At 44.4% G+C, this 23,700-nt stretch overlaps 6 protein-coding genes across 6 annotated transcripts; 5 read left to right on the forward strand and 1 right to left on the reverse strand.

The window, feature by feature from the left end:
- Positions 1-268: 268 nt before the first annotated feature.
- Positions 269-2,201, forward strand: JR316_0002072 (uncharacterized protein; the record flags this gene model as incomplete). Its single annotated transcript, XM_047887867.1, has 4 exons — positions 269-395; positions 444-528; positions 579-2,037; positions 2,151-2,201. The coding sequence occupies 4 exons, from the start codon at positions 269-271 to the stop codon at positions 2,199-2,201; spliced, it is 1,722 nt and encodes a 573-aa protein (XP_047752790.1).
- A 53-nt stretch (positions 2,202-2,254) lies between these two features.
- JR316_0002073 (ATP-binding cassette transporter CGR1) lies at positions 2,255-4,217 on the reverse strand (the record flags this gene model as incomplete). The annotated part of the gene is made up of 8 exons (XM_047887868.1): positions 2,255-2,336; positions 2,390-2,428; positions 2,479-2,715; positions 2,767-2,829; positions 2,883-3,127; positions 3,178-3,623; positions 3,677-3,787; positions 3,839-4,217. The coding sequence occupies 8 exons, from the start codon at positions 4,215-4,217 to the stop codon at positions 2,255-2,257; spliced, it is 1,602 nt and encodes a 533-aa protein (XP_047752791.1).
- Positions 4,218-4,434: 217 nt separating this feature from the next.
- JR316_0002074 (ABC-transporter-regulating transcription factor) lies at positions 4,435-11,572 on the forward strand (the record flags this gene model as incomplete). Its single annotated transcript, XM_047887869.1, has 26 exons — positions 4,435-4,558; positions 4,885-5,218; positions 5,285-5,396; positions 5,449-5,802; positions 5,859-6,016; positions 6,077-6,145; positions 6,193-6,470; positions 6,533-6,756; positions 6,830-6,966; positions 7,024-7,047; positions 7,108-7,575; positions 7,753-7,788; positions 8,383-8,504; positions 8,594-8,646; positions 8,769-8,788; positions 8,847-8,901; positions 8,953-9,236; positions 9,290-9,401; positions 9,454-9,813; positions 9,869-10,026; positions 10,078-10,146; positions 10,206-10,483; positions 10,537-10,760; positions 10,820-10,956; positions 11,006-11,029; positions 11,083-11,572. 26 exons carry the CDS (start codon positions 4,435-4,437, stop codon positions 11,570-11,572), a joined length of 4,704 nt encoding a protein of 1,567 aa, XP_047752792.1.
- A 1,247-nt stretch (positions 11,573-12,819) lies between these two features.
- JR316_0002075 (putative transcriptional regulatory protein) lies at positions 12,820-15,713 on the forward strand (the record flags this gene model as incomplete). Its single annotated transcript, XM_047887870.1, has 13 exons — positions 12,820-12,837; positions 12,899-12,918; positions 12,974-13,028; positions 13,084-13,385; positions 13,438-13,549; positions 13,604-13,957; positions 14,014-14,171; positions 14,225-14,293; positions 14,346-14,623; positions 14,673-14,896; positions 14,954-15,090; positions 15,236-15,610; positions 15,668-15,713. The coding sequence occupies 13 exons, from the start codon at positions 12,820-12,822 to the stop codon at positions 15,711-15,713; spliced, it is 2,148 nt and encodes a 715-aa protein (XP_047752793.1).
- Positions 15,714-16,833: 1,120 nt separating this feature from the next.
- On the forward strand, positions 16,834-18,221 carry JR316_0002076 (snRNA-activating protein complex subunit 3; the record flags this gene model as incomplete). Its single annotated transcript, XM_047887871.1, has 6 exons — positions 16,834-16,985; positions 17,038-17,259; positions 17,325-17,394; positions 17,446-17,720; positions 17,771-17,935; positions 17,987-18,221. 6 exons carry the CDS (start codon positions 16,834-16,836, stop codon positions 18,219-18,221), a joined length of 1,119 nt encoding a protein of 372 aa, XP_047752794.1.
- Positions 18,222-18,390: 169 nt separating this feature from the next.
- On the forward strand, positions 18,391-21,123 carry JR316_0002077 (Conserved oligomeric Golgi complex subunit 7; the record flags this gene model as incomplete). Its single annotated transcript, XM_047887872.1, has 1 exon — positions 18,391-21,123. The coding sequence occupies one exon, from the start codon at positions 18,391-18,393 to the stop codon at positions 21,121-21,123; it is 2,733 nt and encodes a 910-aa protein (XP_047752795.1).
- Positions 21,124-23,700: the final 2,577 nt, after the last annotated feature.

The following is a 23,700-nucleotide window of genomic DNA, read 5'->3' on the forward strand; positions in this document are numbered from 1 at the left end:
GTATGCCGGCCTGGACTCACATAGACCCTCTAATCACCACCTCGCCCCAAAGCGCATTTTATCTCTTCCAGGCCCTTCTGTTCATGATGTCAAGTTTTTGGAGAGGAACCAAAGGATCGTGTCGATGCCAGAATTTACAAGATTCCAACTATTAGAACTCTCGAATAATCTACACAAAAGCCAAGGGAGCTCGTCTTTTTCATCTGATGCTAGTCGTATCTCTCCGGAACCTGATGGACAACAATGGCCTCTAATAGGTCACAACAAGATGTACCCTTTGAGTATTCCTCAGACACCTTCTCCTCCTTCATCTCCAGAGTCGGTTGTAATTATTGGAAACGAACCTCGTGTATCTGGTGCATTCCTTCGTCGTTCTTGTTCCGATGATGACAATGGTAGATACCGTCTACGATCTTTATTTGTCGACTCCTGATAATTCTTAGGCTGGGTTACATGGGCAAGTTCGCCTCCTCGGCCTATTCCTGCTCTACATGGGCCACTTTCCCTCCCATATGCTCGTTGCCCTTCGTAGGAGTATTTTATTTAATATATCTTGGTGCTTCTAATCCTTTTTATAGAGGAGCTGAAGGCACCGTAATCGAAGGCGATGATTTGTCGCACAAGATCTGGGGACTTGGTACAGGGGACACCCAAAATAATGCGCATACATCTGGCAAAGCCGAAATACAAAATCAAGAGCCTAAAACTTTTGCCATGCATACTAAAATACCCTGTCACGATACACGTCAGTTGGCGTTCCAGCATCCAAGACTTAGTGACGACGTGATAGATTTATCAACTATACCCTCAGCAGCTTACAGTGGCTACCAAACAGCACCCGCCACTTTCGAACGCTATCTTGCCTCTTCACGCATTTCCCATCCTTGTTTTCAGCCAGGCTTGGGGCACCGAGGTGAACATAGCAATTCCAATGACTCGAAAATAACTACAGGGGTACTATTCTCGCAACGCGTTGCAAACTTGTGCACCAAAAGGTATTATTATGATTCTGCAGACATTGTCGAAAACTCTCGGTCTGGATTAGATCTTTCCAAACCTACGACGGATAAGGCTACAAGTCAATTCGTTGGAAGTACTCAGAGACGGTTAAATAGGGCCGCTCCAGCCTTTATTCCCAGCATGGGTTGGAGCTCAAATGAGTCCCACATCATGCAAAAGGAAAATGACCCTTCCACGTTGAACCATCAGTTCATGCGACGGGTTGAACTAAGCCAACAATGTGCTATTGAGCTGCCCACCCCTCCGAGCACTTCTTCTCCCCGCTGGTCGCCTGTTTTCTCGCATCCCATCGACATAGAACTTTCGAGGGGCGCTTGTGGAGATCCGAAGATATATTCTCCTCAGCCAGACCTTGACGACTACTCAAACAAACTCATGTCCATGATACAGCAAATCAAGCAACAGGACCTGATGAATTCGTCGAAGAGGCATTCTCTAGATGTTGCTCGACAAACCAGAGAGCCTCTAGTACAGAAAGGCCTTGTTGCCAGTACAGCCAACAAATACCACCAGGAACGGTTTCAGGAAGATCCTGGTAGGACCAATGTATCGCAACCCCCTTTAGACATCAGGCGCAACCTCTCTCAACAAAATCCTCGTTCTATTCCCCTTACTCGATTGATTCAACGCAGACTGTCGTCTGTACCGGAGGAAACCAACGGCCCGACCCAAGTACAAACCATACGACCTCGCGTTTCTCTAGAACCATTGATTTATATATCTGCCACAGAACAATTGACTAGAGGGACAGTTACGTCGACTGCACCCTCAGTACAATCTAGCACCGAAACTGTAGATGTCCAACCGGAGGAGCAAAATCCAAACGCAATTGTTAAGTTACCGCATAGACGTGTAGGTCTCCGTGCAGCTCGAACATTAAGTGGACCCTCGAGTAAAGCGCGGGCCGGAGGCGTTTCTAAGAAAGAAAAGGAGGAAATTATCAATGGCGAAAATGACAAACCGAATTCAGAAATCACACCTGAGAAAGGAAGAGCCGGGCAAATGAAGAAATCGAAGGTAAACGAGGATAACAAGCATAAACACTGTACTCAATAGCTTTTTCGTTTCATTCTTCTTAAACCAAGTGTAAATGTTGACATGATTAAAGTTATTAATTTGCATCGTTTCAGCGTTTTGTTCCCAGGCAAGGCAGATGGGATATTTTGGAATACATTGGGTGATACATTGATGATGATAAGTACGACATCAGCAGTGCGGAAACCCTATCGAGGTCTTATGCCTTGACAAACAAGTCGGTGAACTTGTCTACAGGAAGTTTGGAGAGCGATTCGGCATCGGACACAGTTTCCAAAATCCTGAAGCAAAGAAAGTTTAGTATCTACTTTGGATTTATAATTGGTAACCGTACTGGGCTTGATGAGCATCGTCATAATGATACGAAATGTGCCTGAAGAACGTATATGAAAACGAGAGTAACAGAAGCCAAAATAAAACTACCTCTTGAATTTATTGATCAATAATGGTGTACCCTCTGCTCGGCGCCTCTTGTGCCCAACAGGGTATTCAATTTCGACTTCATCAAGAACAGTTCCGTCGTTGAGTTCAACCAGGAGAGCATTACCGATCGAACGCTTGGCAGGATCGTGATAGTCAACGCTGAAGCGTTTTTCTTCTACGCAGTAGATCTTCGAACGGAGAGCATCAATTCGAGGATCGGCGGCGGAGGCATCAGTGCTGGTTAAAGATCATTATTGAGAGATAAATGCAAATAACCAATGTCCTTACTAGCTCTCAGAGGTCAATTCGCCAAAGATCAGGGGGTAGGCGACCATGTAGTTGATAGCATGGCTGATGGGCCTCGTTAGATACCGGCCTGTGAAAAGAGAAATTATGGAACGCACTCGCGGTCTGCAAAGTTGTCCAAGGGGCCTTGCTTGTCAATAATCCTAATAGCAGCTTCTTGTGTGCGAATGCGAACACTCTTAATATCGTCGGAGGACTTGCCCAGCTCCTTCAGCTTATTGTGAAGGATATGAGCAGCCTCGACCGCAGTCTGCGCATGGAACTCGGCAGGGAACGAAATCTTGAACAATACATTCTCCATGATATAGGAACCATAAGGGATCTGGAATTTAAATGGTTTACCCTGAAAATGGCATGTCAGAAAAGCTGCGATCGATTATTGCTAATTGATACCTTGAACAAAACATCGTAGAAGCCCCAAGTTTTGGCGGTAAGAACTGATGGGAGACCCTTCTCTCCCTTTTTCACCATCAAAGCAAGATTTACAGCACGAGAGCAAGCATCACCAGCGGCCCATGCTTTCCGAGGGCCTGTGTTGGGAGCATGGCGGTAAGTGCGCAGGGATTGTCCGTCAACCCATGCTTGAGAAACGGCATCAACGGTCTGATCGCGGGTCAAGCCGAGGAGTTTGGAGACAACCGCTGTGGATGCGACTTTAACTAGAACAACGTGGTCCAGACCAACTCTGTTGAAAGAGTTGAGAAGAGCAATTCCTCCCTGGATTTCATGGGCTTTAATCATAGCCTCTAGGATGTCGTGCACGGATAGGGGCTGGCCTTGCCGGGCCAGATGATCCGCGACAGCGAGGATAGCGCCAAGATTATCAGAGGGATGCCCCCCTGAGCAGAGGAATCAGATAAAATTGTAGGCGGGCTGTGAAACAACAACGTACATTCTTCAGCCAGGAAGCAATCATTGAAGTCGAGCCATCGAATAGCTGCACCGATGTTGAAAGCACCTCGAATGGGGTCTAGTTCATAATTGGTACCCGGTACACGCGTTCCTACGAGTGCATGTTATTAATGTGCATACAAATGCACAGGGTAAACTCTACCATTTGGAACGACCGTCCCCTCAACAACCGGACCAAGAAGCTTGGTGCATTCGGGGAACCTCAATGCCTCGAGCCCACAACCAATCGTGTCGATGAGGCAGAGCCTGGCTGTTTCGAAAGCGAGATCCGAGTCTACTTTGTAATTGTGCACATAGTCGGCAATATCCTGGAGAACCTTGTCGGGTTCCGGACGAAGTGTAGATTCTCCGTGATGAGTGGAAGACATAGGGCGAATTGAAGATAAGGAAGAAAGCAGAGTGGTGGATGCGCGGAGTGCCGGCACAGATGCCCTGGTGGTTGTAGCAAGACGCGAAAAAGAGCGGGGCACAAGGCGACGACGAGCAGCTGGGATGCCTGCGCGTGTAGCAGTGGATAACATGGACGACAACGGACCTTGGGTTGGACCACTTAGCGAGCGCACGATATTCTCCGCATTTATGAACCTCGCGAAAGGGGTGCCACGTGATTCTGAATCTGCTCTTCCCCGGACCCCAGGTTCCCGTTTCCAAAAAAATCAAATCAAATCACAGATCGTGACAATGACATTATTCATCCGTCGGCTCCTCTGAAAGTCTTCAAGCCATTATCCATACACCATGTCTCCATCTCCAGAGCAGCCTCCACCCGTACCCTCAACCTCCACTCAACCTGAAGGTCCACCTGTGAGGGTCAAAAAGCGACGCCTTCATGGCTCCTGCGATGCATGTCGCAAGAAAAAGAGTACGCTGATCTGATCCTCGCACACATTGGCGTTCGCTGATTGGCGCATGCATCAGCGAAATGTACGAGCCCTAGTATCTGTTAGCTCTGTTTTAGTTGAAAGCCATACTCAAGGCGATAGTGCAAATATGCCCGATAATCATTGCACCAACTGTCGGGTACTAAATGTTCCTTGTCAGCACACGGCGCCTCGCCTGGGAAAGGTATTTATCTTTAGTACTCTACGCGTCTGGCTACCTAATCCGCCATCCATGAACAACAGAAGAAAAAGGAGGTCCAGAACAGGTAGCGCCCGTGATCCAATAGAATGTAGAGCGAGTGTTAAGTCCCGTTTCTTAGTGCTGGATATATCCGACGACTCGAAGAAAGACTGGAAAAGATGGAGCGTCTCTTGGAAAAACAAGGCAGCCCAGAGACCGCAAACATAGACAACTCTGCGGACAGCATACAACAATATTCCTCATTCTCAGACACCAAGGAAGATGGTACACGAGCGTTTACACCGCCGAAAAAGCTTGTCGGCGCTCGACTAGAGCCATCCTCTGCCACCTCTGATGACTCGTCCGATCCTGACGATCTTGCCCATGTCGCTCTTTCGGAACATCTGAGTTCGTTGTCAATTGGCGAAGCTGTCGATGATCGGTTCTTTGGCAAGTCTAGGTGCGTATCGTTGACGCTCCATCAAACTTTCCGACAATAGTCTAATTATCCTGCGACCGTCTTCAGCGCCTTCATGTTTGTTAAAGAGGCCTCGTCCGTTCGCCATGAAACTACCAGAGGTACCATCTTACCAGATCGAACAAAATTCAGAAGACCGATATATTGGGATGTCCGACCCGTATGTTCGTGCAGTTGCCATTCCAGTGTTGTCCCTTATTTAGTTCCCGCAGTGGGAAGCGTCATTATCATCGTCCTTTCAACCAGGCTACATCTATCCTGAAGTTGGTCTGTTACAGACTCTGGTATCTCTTTACTTTGAGAAGATGAATACGATCTTTCCTATACTCCATCAGCCCACTTTTCTCAAAGCTTTATCCCAAAATCAGCATCATTGGGATCCGGCTTTTGGTATGACAGTCCTCCTTGTCTGCGCCATTGGTTCTCGGTATACAAATGACCCACGGGTAATTGTACCTGAGGACAAACACGGACTATCTTCAGGATGGCCGTACTTTTCGCAGGTTCAGATATATCGCAACCCATTACTTCTTAATTCAACTATATATGACTTACAATACTTTGTTGTACGTATGTTTTTACTATCTAATTTACCTGGCTAATGAAGCGATAATTTCACTAGCTCGCTATTCTTTATCTCAGTGGGACTTCGGTTCCTCAAGCCTCGTGGAATCTGATTGGACTGGGAATGCGCCAGGTACTTGAAAAAGGCATTCATCGTCGCAGGGGATCATCTGCTAGGCCGAGCAAGGACGAAGAACTTTTGAAACGCACATTTTGGTGGGGGATGATTCTTCCGAGAGTGTGCCTGTGTATCATTGGTTGATATACGTTTTACAGGGTTCTGGTCGTGATAGACCGCCTGAAAAGTTCATTTCTTGGTCGACCATGTTGTATTCAAGAAGAGGAGTACGTTTCGCATCTAGCATTTTCAAGTTGCTCTAATCTGCGAATAGTATTGATGTCGATTACCCTGTCGAATGCGATGACGAGTATTGGGAAACGGACGATCCCCAAAATGCATTTCAGCAGCCTGACAACAAACCATGCAAAATATCAAGTTTCATACGGCTGATAAAGCTAACAGAGATTCTTTCTATGGCGTTACGTACTTTGTATGCAACAAAGAAGAACAAGAGAATTGCGGGCTATAACGGAGAAGAATGGGAACGCCGGGTGGTTGTCGAACTTGATTCATCCCTGAATAACTGGAAGGACTCTCTTCCGAGCTACTGTAAATGTGAATGTCTGATCAGATTTTTGACTTTGCTCACATCTGGCTTTGTACCTTTTTAGTAAAGTGGGACCCTAATATCTCGGATTCGACGCTCTTTCATCAGGCCTCACTACTACATGCGACGTTCAACTATGTTCAAATTCTTGTGCATCGGCCATTTTTAACAAAAAAGTCTTCAATGTCTTTCCCATCCCTCGCAATGTGCACCAACGCCGCACGATCATGCATTCATGCACTGGATGCTGCGAGGATAAAAGGCATGCGTCCTACCCACCACCTACTGGTACCGATATTATCCTCTCTATTTTTAAACTGATAAAATTAATGCCCATTGGTTATCTCTGTGGTATATATAGGTCTGCGCGTTCTCATCCGGAATCGTCATTATTCTTAACCTCTGGAGCCACCGTCATACAACCGGGTTGATAACCGATCCAGCAAAAGAAGCTGATCTTCAAATGTGTATCAACGTACTCAAAGATTGTGACAAAAAGTTAGTCATCTGAACTCACTGATGCATATCCCTATATTTTCTCATTCTCTCATCCAGGTGGCATGTTGCTGGACGATTTTGGTATGGAGCTAAACCGTTAAACTCGTTGATTTTTATTGATACTTTCGTACTTCAAAACAGTGATATGTTGAATGAAGTTGGTGCTCTTAGCGAATGCCAACCAACCTCAATTATGAAACAACCTCGTAATACTTCAATCGTAGAGGACACTATCGGCGGGCATTCTATTGCAACGATGTCCCCGTATTCTTATTCTTCCTCCTCAAGCGCTAGAGTAGGGCATATCGTTCCAGAATTCCCCAATATCGATAAATCTGGTGAAACACTGAACGGGCCCGCGGATATATTTGGTAAACATATGAGCATTAATGACCTACTCCTCTTCCAAACGGGCTATGTTACACAACCCCAGGCACGCCTCTTTGAACTCGACAATGGTGCTCTTCGCTCTGGGGCGGTTGAGACTAGTGATATTCTTCATCGAACAACGCCTTCAACCGATAACTCATATTCGACCCCGGGGTCTGAATCTTTTATTCTGAACGATAACATCCCGTCCTTTTGGTCTGGTATTCCGGCTGCCTTCAGGTAAAATATTTTCATTACTATGCACATCTCACATGAATGACACAATCTTTCACACAGTGCTGATGAGTGGGATGTGTATCTTCGGAACACATCCGCTGGGCCACCAGTTTAATAAGCTTACCATTGTCAAATATCTAGCTTGAGTTCTGCTCTCCATTTATTTTACGTTTTGTACAGTACCTTGCTTCTCCAACAGAACGATGATTGGAAACGGTCATTATCAATTTTTATACCTTTATGCCTTCTCTCAATCTACCTTCAGCTTATATAAACTTTGGGGAACAACTTGGCACAATCAATGTACGCGGTTGTGTAGGGGGCAACGTAAGGTGTTATTTAATCATGGTGTTGGTCTATTGAACAGCATAATGGAAGTTGCATAAATCAGTCTCGAATCGCCTCAATTCTCAACTGGCTTACACGGCCAATGCCACATTTGGCTTTCAAAAGGTTCAAATCTTTCTCCTCATCCGTTTATAGCACATAAGTTTCTCAAAGTAGAAAGTATCCGAAATAGAGGCCTGGTCCGGTAATTCTTTGAATACAGTAATAACACAGCCACCGGTCACAACGGTCGGGCAGGGTCCTCAAACTTTTGTAAGTAAGCGCGTTTTGTGCAATGATTCCAAACATGATCCTGGCACGTTGCCTTCGAACAATGATTGTGATACATATCATTTCGTCAATACCGAACGGATCGCTGGATCGAAACGCCTCTCTAAACCTAGCTTATAACGTGCTGCATTGAGTCGATATATCCCAGCTCTTGCAGACCACTTCTTTCAAATTATCCCCTTAGATAGATAGCTGCCCTAACGCGATGACAGATGATTCTATCGTAGACTCTGGAACAACGGGAGAAAGCCAAATCCAGAAGGTCAAGAAAAGACGTTTACATGGAGCATGCGATGCCTGTCGCAAAAAGAAAAGTTTGTGCTCTCTAATCCAATTCCAGGTTGGGCGCTACTGACATCGTTATCCAATAGTAAAATGTAACTTCTGGAAAACTCCCATTTAGTCATCGAAAGGCTGATCAACATTCTAGGCGATAGCGCTGAAATGCCTGGAAAGGTGTGCACTAATTGCCAAGTTGCAAATTTGCATTGCAGTCATGATATACCTCGTCCGCCAAAGGTAGGAATAATATCTCTGCCATTTCTCGAACAAGGTCACGAACGCGTTTTAATTTGCAGAAGTCGGAGGTGCAGCAAGCGTAAGTTCCAGGCTCACACGTATGGGCAGAGTTTTGAACAACACATTTACGTTTTTAGTTATATCCGCAGCTTGGAAGAAAAAGTAGAAAAGATGCAACGCTATTTTGAACTGGTATATTTGTAATGTCGCCTTTTGTGATTTCATGTTCAATTTGATATCTAGCAACACGCAGGAGAAGACATTGACGACGTTGTCAACATGGCTGCAACCGCTTCGAGACCCGCAAGCTTTTTTGGAGCCACAAGTTTGGCCGATTCCTGTGACAAACCCGACTCCGTCAAGTATCCCATCCCTAAACACGTATACACCTCTTTACCAAAGGGTAAAAAGACTGAAGACGACTCAGATGCGTCAGATTCCGATGATTTGGCTCACATAGCATTGGCTCACCATCTGGATGGTCTTCCTCTAAATGCTGTTGAAGAAAAATATTTTGGGCCTTCTAGGTGACCTAATGCCGTCTCAACTATCTGACAACCAAAGTCTGATCTTTTGACAGTTCATTTATGTTCACCAAGCATGCGTCAACCGTGAAAAATCAATTCACTGGATCTCCGAACAAATTAGATGCTGCGCGGTATAGGCGACCGATTTTCTGGGACATGAGGCCGGTGAGCATGACCACTGTTTAAAGGTATTACTGTCTTGCTGAATATCAGTTAGTGGGAAACGGAATATGCCCTAGCTCCCGAAACCTCTTACATCTATCCGGAGAATGATCTTCTACAAAGCCTAGTTTCTCTATATTTTGAAAAGATGAACCCTCTCCTTCCGGTAATACATCGACCTTCATTCATGAAATCATTGTCAATTGGACAGCATTTATGGGACCAATCGTTTGGGATGACTGTCTTGTTGGTTTGTGCACTTGGGGCACGATATTCTCATGACCCTCGAATAACTGTGCCTTCAGAATCTAACGGATGGTTATCTTCTGGATGGGAATACTTCTCTCAGATCCCTCTAGTTCACCGACGTATCATGGTTTATAAAACCACGGTATATGATCTACAATATTTCAGCGTATGTTTAATATTCTTTCCTCGTCATAAGTACATTACTAAACCAAATTGTCCAGCTTGCGTCACAGTATCTGGTTGGTACATCCATTTCACATGTTTCATGGACTATTTTGGCCTTTGGACTACGATATGCCGTCGAGAAAGGGTTGCACCGCCGCATGGGACCGAATGAAAAACCGACTCCTCAACGTGAAATGCAAAAACGCGCATTTTGGTATGTCATTCTAATGCAGATTATTGTCGTCAACTTACGCAATTTATCAAGGGCAATGGTATGCGTAGATCGCATTATGAGCGCCTTTCTAGGCCGTCCTTGTACCCTCATGGACGAAGAGTGCGTTATACTATAAATGACTATGAACCTCTTTAATCGAATCTGCTGCTTTCCAATAGGATTGACGTAGAACTTCCCATTGAATGTGACGATGAATATTGGGAAACAGAAGATCCGCAAAAGGCTTTTCAACAACCATTTGGAATACCGTGCTCAGTCAGCAATTTTATCTACTATATACGAATTTGTGAAATTCTTGGATTTGCTCTGAGGACCTTATATTCCACAAAAAAATCGAAGATTCTGTCAGGTCTCATTGGAAATGATTGGGAGGGCCGTATTGTCGCGGAGCTAGATTCGTCTCTGAATTCATGGAAGGACTCTTTGCCCAAACACCGTTCGTTGTTCTCCCTTGTCATAGTGTAACAAATTCTCAACTCCTTTCCAAAGTGCGCTGGGATGCTGAGAGGCAGGACCCCACTTTCTTCCATCAGTCGGCGGTATTGCATTCGTTATATTACTATACACAGATTCAAGTGCACCGTCCCTTCTTATCGAAGAAGTCGCCACTGTCGTTTTCTTCTCTCGCTATGTGTACGAATGCTGCTCGTTCATGTACACACGTTTTAGAAGCAACTTTGTCTCGGGGTGCTCGTGTTTTCCCTGATATCATTGTTTGTGATGCTACTATTTGATGGACAATGATATGATATGAACTAACCAACCTCTTTAGATGGCATCGTTTACAGCAGGTCTCGTTATCGTACTCAATTTATGGGGTAACCAAAGGTCAGGTTTGATAGGAAATCCCACTCAAGAAATAGAGAACCTTCATAAATGCGTGAATGTTCTCCGAGAATGCGAAAAGAGGTGCACATGATTGTATTCTTTACTCTGTCCTGTTCTAACATACCATTAGATGGCACGTCGCAGGTAGATTGTGGTATTTCTGTGCTTTTCACTTATTAAATTCAAAATTCTTACAACATAACCCAGTGATATTTTGAACGAAGTCGGTGCTCTACATGAATACCAGCCAACAGCCAGCAAGCGTCGCCGAGACATTTCTTCTTCCGAATCATCAGGATTGCTCCAAATATCACCGATAAACACATTTAATCCCTTGATAGATGGATCTGGTCCGTCGTATTCCCCTAATTCAGAGGAGCAAGCAGCATCTACCGCAACAAATAATCTCGTCCCAGCGTTCGACCCAACGATGAACGATTGGGAGCTGCGAGATCTGCTATTTATGGGAATGGGTTATCTTCAAGGCAATTCGCATTTCAGGGTTGGCTCCAACTATCGGCAGCAGAATACAGCATTCCCCAACTCTGTCGCTTATGGAGAAAACGAATTGGGGCAGTCATACCAACCGCAGCGCTTCAACGAGCGCCTTGGGACCGATTTTTCAGATGTGTCGTCAGCCGAGGATGTGTTTGCATTGTGGGCAGACATGCCGGCTGCGTTTAGCAGGCAAGTTTGATGGGTTTGGACAAACTTTTTTTGACAAATACTGAACATAAAACCTTAGCGTTGAAGAATGGGATGCATATTTGGCCACGATGAACCAATCACAACGATGATTCGTAAATGAATCTGGTCGGCATAGGCTGTCACGGAAGTATGGGAACTGTTTTCATAACGAACCCTACATGCAGAGCTACATGTCATAGTTAACCCAATCAAACAAAACTTGAGCCTCAAGTGCATTTGGCACCTGCTTTTCATGGCTGGAAATATGTAGTATCATCTGGCTATGTGCTACTATAAATTGTTTCTTTTCTATGAAATGATATATTTGTATTTATGCTGTATGGCCATCCAAATTCTTGTTCAATCAAAATTCAACCGTCATAAGGAAGTACCGTAACGTGAAATTGGACTCATAATGACGCCACAAATGTATATGTTTTCAGTGTTGTGTTCAGTGGCCTAGAGCACTGAATAAGAGCAACTAAAAGTTGTACAGTTGTACGAGCACCCTCAATTTAACCAAGAATAATGTTCTTTAAATTTAATAGGTCCCAATTGCCTAATGCACAATCTCGATATTCAGAGATCAAGGGTAAGTCACTGTACAGTACAGTAACAAAAAGACATCGGTTGTACATTCAATTCAGGAAGTGGGTTATGACTAGATGGTGGACAGCCACTTACTTGCTCCGACGTACGGAAAAACTCCGATGATTACCACTTGATTGGACGAAACATATGACGCAACCACACGGCTGCAGGATTACGAGTCAGTTCGGGTAAGCCCAGGGGTGAGCTTAACGTTTGATTCAATCTCAGAGCTGTCACACAAATCTACTCATGTGTGGTCTCCTTAGACATAGAAAGTAAACACTGACTGATTAACAGTCTAATCAAACAGTCTCACTCCGACCTACTTCGCCTGAGCAACCTACCACCATCCATCCATTCAACACACTGCAACATGCCTAACAGTTCTTCCCCTGTATCCGACTATCAAGATACACAAAAGATCAAAAAGCGCCGTCTACAAGGAGCATGCGACGAATGCCGAAGGAAAAAAAGTATGTATAGCATACACCTATTGGATGCCAAATTATTGAAATTACATGACTTGCCTGTCAGCCAAATGTATGGTCCCATCCTTTCATTCGGGATAGATCAAGACACTCACCTTAGACTACAGGTGATAGTGCAGAGAAACCCGGGAATTTTTGTACAAATTGTGAATTATCCAACATCTTGTGCAGTCATGATATGCCACGACAGCCCAAGGTAACATATTCACCGGCTTTTTTGCGATTATGGTCGATTAATAAATCTCAAATTATTACAGAAAACCGAAACGCAGCAAGCGTAAGTGATAGAGGATACCCAAACTCAGAACATCATTGACGTTGTGTGGACATAGCTATATCATGGTCTTAGAAGAAAGAATAGAGAAATTGGAGGCTTACATTCGAAAAGTAAAGCATCGAGTTCAGGATAGTGCTATTAACGGTTGCTCACAATTCATTTCAGATGCATCCAGGAGAGGATATTGACCATATACTCAGCATCCCGCCCGATAAAATTGCCCAAGTTCCTTCCATTCCTAACCTTGCATCTGTTTCCAGCACTGAAACAAATCTCAGTTCCTTTGCCTTTTCCGACCTCAAATATGCTATCCCTGTATCCATTTCTTCGGACACGACCCCTCCTCCTTTGGTAGAGAATGATTCAGAGATACTAGAAGCGGATGATTTGGCTCATGTAGCTCTTGCTGAACACCTTGGTCGGCTCTCTTTAAGCGCAGTTGACGATCGATTCTTCGGTCAAGCCAGGTATGTAAGTCGAATTAAACAAATAAATGTCTGATTGACCTTCAAGTTAAAGCGCATTCATGTTTGCCAAAGATGCAGCAAACGTGAAAAGTTCAATCACTGGCGAATCCTCTGCGCCGGATATTAGAAATTATAGGCGTCCGCTTTTCTGGGACATGAGACCGGTATGTATTTCAAGCACGTTTTTTCACCAGAATATTTAAATGAAATCTATTTAGTGGGAACTGACTTTCGCTACATCACCGGAGACTTCTTACGTTTATCCTGAGGATGATTTACTTCAATCTCTTATTTCACTGTACTTCGACAAAGTGAATTGTGTACTTCCTGTCCTTCACCAACCAACGTTTATGAAGTCGTTATCAATTGGCCAACACCACTGGGACCCATCCTTTGGAATGATTGTTCTTCTAGTTTGCGCTATTGGATCACGATATTCTCACGACCATCGAGTTACGGTCCCAAATGATGCATCTGGTCTATCTTCCGGATGGCATTATTTTTGCCAAGTCCCTATCCACCGAAAGATTATGCTTTACAAGGCGAACATTCACGATCTACAATACTATTGCGTAAGACGGTTTGATGATAACACGTTTTCAATCTCTAATTAAATTTACTACATTAGCTTGCTCCATTGTACCTCGTTGGAACCTCTATGCCTCATGCTGCGTGGAATATCTTGGGTATTGGCATAAGATACGCGTTAGAAAAGGGCGCACATCGCCGAAAAGGCCAAAATCAGAAGCCTACTGTTGAAGATGAGCTCCGAAAGCGCGCCTTTTGGTAAGCGCTCTGTGATGACACATATATTTTACTAATTCTCCCATCTATTGCAGGTGTATGATTTGTTTAGATCGTTTAATTAATTCATTCGTTGGTCGACAATGTGGACTTCCACATGAAGCGTATGTGTTCTAGGATATACGTGCCAGAATGCTAAATTGACTCACCTCCTAGTTTTGACGTTGAGTACCCCATAGATTGTGATGACGAATATTGGGAGACAGAAGACCCGGAACAAGCTTTCAAGCAACCAACGGGAAAGCCCTCTATGATAACAGGTTTCATATGTTTTATCAAACTCTGCGAAATCCTTGGTTTTGCGTTGAGGACATTGTACACTACCAAAAAGTCTAAACTCCTCTCGGGCTTCATTGGAAGTGAGTGGGAGGGGCGTATGGTTGCAGAACTCGACTCGGCTATGAATGGGTGGAAAGATTCACTTCCTCCTCATCGTAAGCCATTTTTATTTATTTCCATTCATTAACTAACAGCATGATATAGTGCGGTGGGATCCTAATACCCAAAATCCAGCTTTCTTTTCCCAATCCGTCAACCTGAATTCCACCTTCTTCTACGTACAGATACAAATTCATCGACCTTTTCTAACCAAGAAATCACCATTATCATTTCCGTCTCTAGCTATGTGTACCAACGCTGCAAGATCATGTACTCATGTCTTGGAAGCAGGAATGACTAGGGGCCTTTGTATCCTTCCAAACACAATGGTCTGTTACCTGTGTTCATTCATCCGGTAACTTACCTATCTAAAATCCATTAATTAGACCGCTGCTTTCACAGCTGGCATCATCATCGCTCTCGGTCTATGGAGTGGACAACGCTCTGGTTATATTAGTGACCCCGAGAAAGAAAGGCAAAGTCTCCAGAAATGTTTGAATGTCCTCGAATATGCTGAAAAACGGTCGGTCTGTATCTCTCTATAGTTTTAACTATTCGTTAACAACCATTCATTGTTCCCACCCTGTCCCAGATGGCATTGCGGTGGTCGACTCAGGTATATTTTCAAATAGTTTGGTTGAGTTACTTTAAATCCATTTATCAAACAGGGACATGCTGCGAGAAGTCAGCGCTATCCAGGAGTATCACCCAACTGATATCAGTAAGCGTCGACACGATTCTATTGAGGGGTCACCCGAGTCTGAGGCTACGACGCTCCATCAATCTTTGGAGGCCACTTTGCCGTCTTCAGTTGTCACTGAGCCAGTAAACGAATCAACCCTCCGAAAATTATTGCTTACAGAAATGGGCTACGTATTCGGAGATCCCAATGAAATCTTGTTAGGTACTACCGAAAGCTGCGCTCAATCCAACCAGGATTTCATGTCAAGTAGTTCACAAAGCCCGCCATCTCAGTCGAACGAATTGCCGTCTGTGAACGACATGTTTGCATTATGGTCAGATATTCCAACTGCATTCAGCTGGTACGTTGGCATTGCTGCTTTATCGTATTCCGCTTTTCTGAGCATAAGTATATTTAGCTTCGAAGAATGGGATGCGTATCTTTCTAGTGTAGGCCAATCTTAATTTTCTCCATTCCTCGTGACTCGCTATGGTGATATATAATCTTTGATTAATAACTAAATTTTGGCGTAAGTCATTCATGCCACTGACAATGATAACAATTGTATTCTATGGAGATGACCAAAATAGAATTTTACGAGGAACGAGTTTTAGTACACGGGTTCAATATCCCTCTTCCTCCGCGGCTTGATTAACCCGCTGATTTCGCACTCCGTGGAAAATTGACTAGACCTTAAGTAAAAGTCGCTAGAGTCTAGCCATGCAATCGTGATCTTAGAAAAAAGACACACCAAATCATAACCATTAGTCCACCACTAATATCATCATTATTCTAACTAGAGAAGTACGGTCTGAAGTAGCGTAAATATTGGACGTTTATCCAAAATGGGGTTGCGAAATGCTCAACACTTACTCATCTTACCCAATCGTCCATTGATATTGTGAAGACTCCGGCTATACAACTTAAAGTGGGGAGGGGTCCGACTTGTCAAGCTCATTCTTGATCCACTTGACAAGGATCATTGTGATTGCATCGTGATCAATTACAATTGGCTTTAAATTTAGGCGTAGAAGTGGTAATTGTTTCGGTGAGGAGTAGAACAAACGAATCAGTATGGATAGCATTTGTAGGTACTGCTCCCACGTGACCTAAAGTCTCAAATTGGCTATTTGAGAAACTTGTAAAGCGCCGCCGTGTGCGGCACACACTGGCACATCGGCATATCGGCAATACATAACTACTGCATTGAGCGATTATTTGCAAGTGCTTGATTGGGAAAGACTTTGCAGCTTTCATATCGACCTAGCCTCGCGAGCAAGTCCTTCTGTGGGTCTAGTCTCTTTTCTAGATGGCAGGTACTGTGTGATGTTGTCTTTGTTTTGGTTGTAGAAACACGAGTGGAGCTCGGAATATGCTGAGTCAGAAACGGCTGGTAGCCACTGGTATACAATCAGCCAAGCCTCCAAGCCTGGGATTACCGTCCCTTCCATCTGTACCTTTCCCTTGACGCATTTTCTTCAACGCCCGTCATAACTTACCCACTGCTTTTATTCACCTTTGCCAACAGAAAAATTCAATTCAAAATTTTGAATCGAACAGTTCTGTCATTTTCCGTCTACCGTCATGAACGCCGGACTTGGGTATACTTTAGAGTCGCTCTTTGGACCACCTTCAGAACCTATTAATATAAATAGCTTTTTGGAATCGTCTACTTCTTCCCAAGACAATCCAAGGAGCCAGGAAATTGCCAATACAGAGCTTATCGATGAATGCAGGTAATGATTGGGCTTTTCCTACATATATTTGTATCGTAACCGTGTATCTCAGAGTGGAAGATCTAAAAGAACATTTGTCCGCCACTTGGTCAAATCCACTGCTTTCTGCCCACTTGATTAAAGATCACGATCATATGGTCACTGCTCTTCATGCTCTCAATCAAGAAAATACCAAAACCGCGAGAAAAATCCATTTGCCTGATCCTGAAGCTCTTCCCGTCGAAGTGACGAGCCTGCAAAAGAACTTAGATGCTGTTTCTCTCAGCTGTTTTAGGTCAGTGAATTGGCATCAATCTCCAGCAAAACTCTTCCTCAATTTATCTTGTCATAACCCGTCAGGTTGAAAACAGACGCCGTTATGTTCATGCGTACACCGAAGAATTCGGATCGTAATATATTGCAAAGCGTTGTATGTGCTTTTCATGGTCAAAAACATCACTTACGTAGCAATGGATTGTAGAAAACCACTGAGCCTGGCAAGATACCTCCTGATCAAGAAGCAGTCATCACAATTTCTGTTTACAACAAAATAACTTGGGGGCCAAGTTATGTCACTCGTTCAGCTCAGCATGTTTTTCTCTCTTCCCAGACTGTTCGAGATGTTTATGACTCCCTCGTTTGTGTGACCAAGAACTTACCTCTAGAAGCCGATATATCTGAAATGCAACCGGGTTCTGTAATATGCATCGAAGGAGTTGCCTATGGGACGCTTACAAACTGTAATAACTATGCAACGTGAGTTACAAGTCATTCGCTACTATGTTTTGGCCACAACTTTATTCCAGTAATTTGCTGGATGCATTAGCCAAGAGAAATGACTGTCGTATAATTGTGGCACCAACCACTCAAGAAGAAACCAGTTTACATTCTCTCACACTCCGAATCAATGAACCTTACTGGTTGGTTCACCATGGTAATTGTGAACATTTTCTGGTTGTTGATCAAATCAGGTCAGATTTCCCCATCTTTCGCTCCACTACATTGAATGTCACTCTCTGTAGATTGCTCCATGCTCAGGACCCTCGTGGCGGATACCCACTGACCTTGCATATCGCGCCTTCATTACTTGATCTTTGTCGTGCTTGCGCGAAGATACCAGCGCTATGGTCCATCTTGGGGGATGTACGCTTGGGCGAGAGCCCATGTCTGCTTTGCGGTCCATGTTGGACAAGTATGAGAGAATCTGCTGGCGAGGAAGTTAAGGTTTTGCCTTTACCAGATATCTTGCATGTGTGAAGACCAGTCTTAATCAATATTGGCATAATCCTCTATTATTGATACATTGTAATCTCTTTAGCATATGGAAATCACGTATTACGTTCACATTAGACTTTAATCGAAGCTGTTACGGTAGATTGCACTGTATAGACCGACCGCGGGTTTGAAATGGAGTGTAACGCCAAACATGTTCAATGTGTGTACACGCCAAGTCTCAGATTATACGTGCTGTCCCGGGTCCGCCATTCAGATGACAATCCCTACCCTTAACAACCAAGTGGTCGAATCCCTAGAACAGTACGAAGATGCCATATCATGGATAAATGATACCCTTTCCCCGCCTGATTCAAATTTGGAAGACAATCTCGTTGACCTTAATGCACTCGATCACGAAATAACCCAACTGCTCACTGCACTCGATATCGCAGCCGAGGATACATCAGCACGACTTGAACGAATCATTGACGACGTGTCTAGAGGCATACCACGCCTTGCCTATGATTTACATTTCATGAAAGATGGTGCTTCAACACTCCGGAATGCGCTGGTCGGCGTTTTGCAGCGATCTCGCGATGCTGTTCCAAAGGAAACGAATGCAGCCTTGGACAATCTTCACCATCTTGATACAATTAAAGGGCGAATGGAGGCTTCCAGAGAAGTTCTAAGGGAAGCTGAAAGTTGGAGCACTCTGGAACATGAAGTTACTTCCCTCATCGTCGAAAAGAGTTATGCAAAAGCTGCAGACAGGTTGTCGGAGGCTAATAAGAGCATGGTTGTGTTCCAAAATACGCCAGAATATGATCCCCGACGAACACTTATGGTTAACCTTCAAAACCAGTTGGAGGCAGCTTTGAGTACGGCACTGGTTTCCGCTATCAATTCTCAAGATTTAGCTGCGTGTAGAGACTACTATTCAATATTTTCAACCATTCAACGTGAACCCGAATTTCGCAACTACTACTACGCATCTAGAAGATCTTCGATAATTTCTTTATGGCAAAACACGCCCCTAATCGATTGCGAACCCGTTATTACTGTTTCAGACAATGCCCCCGCGTATGGCTTCGCAGACTTCCTCGCGAAATTTTACGCCCAGTTCATTTCTGTTCTGAATATGGAAAGGTCTTCGATCTCGTCCATTTTTCCAGACCCGTCTACCACTATTTCCCAGTTCATATCCTCCACTATGACGTCTTTGCAGCCAACTGTCACCCAACGGCTCACCTCATACTCCTCTTATCATGGGGAATCGGCCCTGATACATCTCATATCTGCTTTACGTGTAACGGAGGAATTTGCCGCTGGTGTAGACAAGATAATGGAAAAGATTAAATATGCTGCATCCACTCCATTGTCTCCTCTACAGCCTGGAGTTACCTCGGACAAGGCCAAAATCCATCGACGTCGCTCCAGCCGAATGTCAATCTCTTTACGACCTGGTCAACATCGGACGTCATCAAGCATCATGGGTAATGACAAGGCTGTTAGTGATTCTGTGGAAAGCATGGAATGGGATCAAGATTTGTTTCAGCCTTTCCTTGATTTTCAGACCGATTATGGGTCTTTAGAACGACGCTGTTTGGAGAATAGCCTCTTTGAAATTATCTCGAATGACACACGTGAAAAGCTTCAGGCCTCAGATCGACCCCGATTGTTCAGGGAACGAGCAATCGACATATTTGGGATCGCAGAGAACAGTATGGTCAGGTGTAACTCATTCACATATGGCTATGGTTCAGTTGGTTTAGTGAATGCTTTGGATGGATTTTTCCAGTCATTCTTTGACACATGGACAGCAGATATCCGCACGGATTCCTTTGGTTCTTCACAAATCGCCAAAACTTCCCTAACTGAGACCGATTTCTCAGATCTGGACTACACCGCACAAGATTGGGCTAACATTCAGTTGTCACTTCATCTGCTATCCTCTGGGAGAACTGTGTTCGATCGACTTTGCTCATTTGAAGCAAGACTACGCGCATACCTTAGCCAGGTCGCTGCTCGTTTTCGGTTATCATTAAATGACCCTTCTAACTTCCTTGTCGCTGCTACTAAGGGCGAAAGCCAATTACTGGAACAGTCTACACTCAACACTGCAGAGCTTCACAGTCTACTTACCAGTGTCGAGACTGACTGGACACCCCGAGATACTCAATTTTCTGCATCCCAACGTCTCCAAACCCAAAATGCGGTTCATTTAGAGCCCTTGCTTGAAAGTGCCAGAAAATCGTTATCAGTTTTTGCGCAAGCATGTCAAACTGTTACGATAAAAACAATTTTGTCCCCTCTGCAAAATCACTTGTCTGGATATGCTTCTTCGTCGGTGTGGATATCACCCGCGGATCCTACTCAAACGACGTCTAGCAACGACCTGCGAGTCCCCACATTTTCTCTCTCTCACAGCGAGACTATTCAAAGAGTCGCGGAAGGTCTTCTAAATTTGCCTCGATTATTTGAAGTCTACGCTGACGACGACGCCCTGGCATTTTCTTTGGAAACATTGCCCTTTGTTGATCCTGAGATGCTTCAAACTCTCACAGAACAAACGAGCGATACGAGTGGTCAACAGTCCCATAGGCGGCGGCCTTCCTATGTCAAGCCGAATGCAATGGATGCTGAGATTGTATCTTCGGCTTGGCTCATTTCCCTTGGGCACACCTTTTTAGATCACCTTACTGCCGAAATTCTGCCGTCTATCCCTTCCCTCAGTGTCGCAGGGGCAGCTCAGCTGGCTTCCGATCTCGAATATTTGTCTAATATCGTGCGCGCACTCAATGTGGAGCACAACAACCTTGACAAATGGAAGACACTTGTCAGCTTGGATGCTAATGATGGCGCGAGAGCTCTCTCTGAAAGCTCTCCTGGCTCACCACTTGACCCTGTGCTCGAACGTGTCGCCAAATTGCGCGGCTGGCGATAGATCCGGGGGGCTCCATTTCGAATGAAAACATATAGGTTAGGTTCAATTCCGTGCTTGATCCAATTCTGTAGCCATGCTAACTTTCATGTTGGAACAGTCGTATAAGTCGGTTTCAATTCATCAATCCATGAAAAGTATGTCCTTGTTGGGTAGAAAAGCCTAGATCCATGGACATTTAGTCCCCTTCGATTAAAACCTGAGACTGTTATCTGACTGAATGGAAAATCCGGAACCGATGAATGATGGTTATGTACCTGATAAGATCAAAGGCTTGCAGCTATATAACTGTTATATACACGGCACAGTCGTTTTGCTATCCCCGTTATTTCAGCTGTCATTGCCTGAAGTCTTTTTTGCAGGTACGATGTATTCTTGTCGGAGACAATAATATGCGGGTCGCGTATGTACTTGGTCTTTTGTCAACGACAAAAAATGATCGTATGCCTTGGAAACAGGATGACGTCTGTATGTGGATGCGTTTATAATTATATCGTATGTAGGCGCAAACGCAAAGCTTCAACAAATACGTCAACCACTTTTGTTTAGTGATATGCGGAGAGGATCTCAAGGACGTACATTCCGTGAACCTGTTGTTGCTATCACGGGCGTCCCTTGCGTCCCTTGCCCTTGTCATGCTTCAATAATGCCCGGGCCCTGTGCCCTCATAATTGACGCTTACGAGTTGATTTAAGAGGGTTGGGTGATGAAGGTTGACGGGTGATTGTATTGGCAGGTCGTTTCCTTTTGGTAATCATGACCATCTTCGTTCATATGAGTATATATTACACTTGGATTTGATTTCCGGATACGTACAGAGAACTTGACGACCCCCGCATACGACATACGCGACGGTGCAAATTAGCTTCATCGCGACACCCTGGGTTAATGCGGGACGTTGTTCCCCGCTGGCATAACTAATCCAAACGTTAACCTAATAAGGAGTGAGTATTTGAAGCAGTGGTCATGGGGGATTCGGTCAGAATTAAATGGAAAGTAAAAGGTTTCTCGTTGCTTAGGTTTAAGGAGACGTACTGTTTTAGATTTACTCTGTGGGTCGAACCGCACTCTAACGCACCCCCTGACTGACGTGCCGAAGAGATTGATGGGGGCCTGGAGTTGATCAATTTCCAACTCGTTATCGATAGATGACTTTAGGGATCGTTGAACTTGGAAGTTGCAAGAGAAACGACGACAAAGGTGCTAAAGAGAGAATGAATTCAACTTCTTTCTCCCTACTTATGCCTTATATACCGACTGGATAAGCTGCGACGCCACATAAACTAGAGCATGACGATGGTAGGCCACTTTAACACAATTAAACCGTTCGGGCCAGGAACAAGACCTGTTTACCTCGCCCAGACTTACGAGAAAGATGGGACATAACTATTAGCGATATGTATGTAAAGTTTACGTCCAGTGATTGCGGTTTTGTTGCGGCAGGCTGGGCGGATAAATCTTACAGTGCGGTCACGAAGAGATGGATTTGACTAATGCATACGGCCTGAATATTTTTTAAGCTAATAGACTATAGGGTATGAAATATCTACGAATGCGATTTTTTAGAAATACCTATTCTCCAGGAACATCCCGCTCTTGAATCAGCATGGTACCAGGCAGAACAACTCTATGTTCGGAAAGTCCTGCATGGAGTAACAGAAAATAGAAATATAAATGATCAATAATGTGCGTATGCAAGGACACCGGAAGGCCTAAACATATTTCCAGTAAATACTATATGTCTCAGAGTTCATTCTGGATTTGTTTGACAGATGGTTTTTCTACTATTAGTACTAAAGCAAAGGAGCTGGAGCATTTTTTGGGTAGACCTGCTTCTCAAAATACGAACAAACGTATCTCGTTATAGTCATGGCACATCGTACCTGATCGATTATATGTTTTTTTCCCCGATACGATCTTTGTAGTTCAGTTCGAGCACAAAGCCATTCGGCTGCGGAGAGTTTGAGGCCAGTTTCGAGAGTTGAGATGCCGACCTAGGCGCGGGATCATTGTCCATCTCGTTAAACAGACGACATTTAGATGACATTCAAATCATTTTTATTATATCAGGCACCAGGATGCAAGCTGCATCCAAGATATAAGATGAGCGCATTCGAGTGTCCCAAGAAATACGCTCTAACGTCTGGTACAAACTCGCCCTACTTTTGCCATGAACCAGAACAAGGTGATTTGATCCGTGATTTTTTCGACGTGTTATTGACAAGCGCCCGGCGCAGTACCCTACCTCTGCTCAATGGAATGGAGTCGCGACACACATGCAACATACGGTTGGACAATATCCAACCCAGGAAAATTATCACTCTGCCATGCCGATGGGCCATAGTTCAGGGGTACAACCAATGCCGCCAGTGTACGATGAACCTCAACCAATGCAGGCAGACTATGCATCGAACTATTACACGACATCAGCGCAATATGCATCAAATTCAGCACCTACTAATCAGCATGGTTATACACTTCCTCCCAACGGGCAAATGAACTATGTCCAAGCCCAAGGCCATAGATCATCTCATCACATTCCGCGTTCGCCATCCACTATGCCTCATACCCCTTACACAC

This window comes from Psilocybe cubensis, chromosome 2, assembly GCF_017499595.1.
Source record: "Psilocybe cubensis strain MGC-MH-2018 chromosome 2, whole genome shotgun sequence".
Taxonomy (NCBI): domain Eukaryota; kingdom Fungi; phylum Basidiomycota; class Agaricomycetes; order Agaricales; family Agrocybaceae; genus Psilocybe; species Psilocybe cubensis.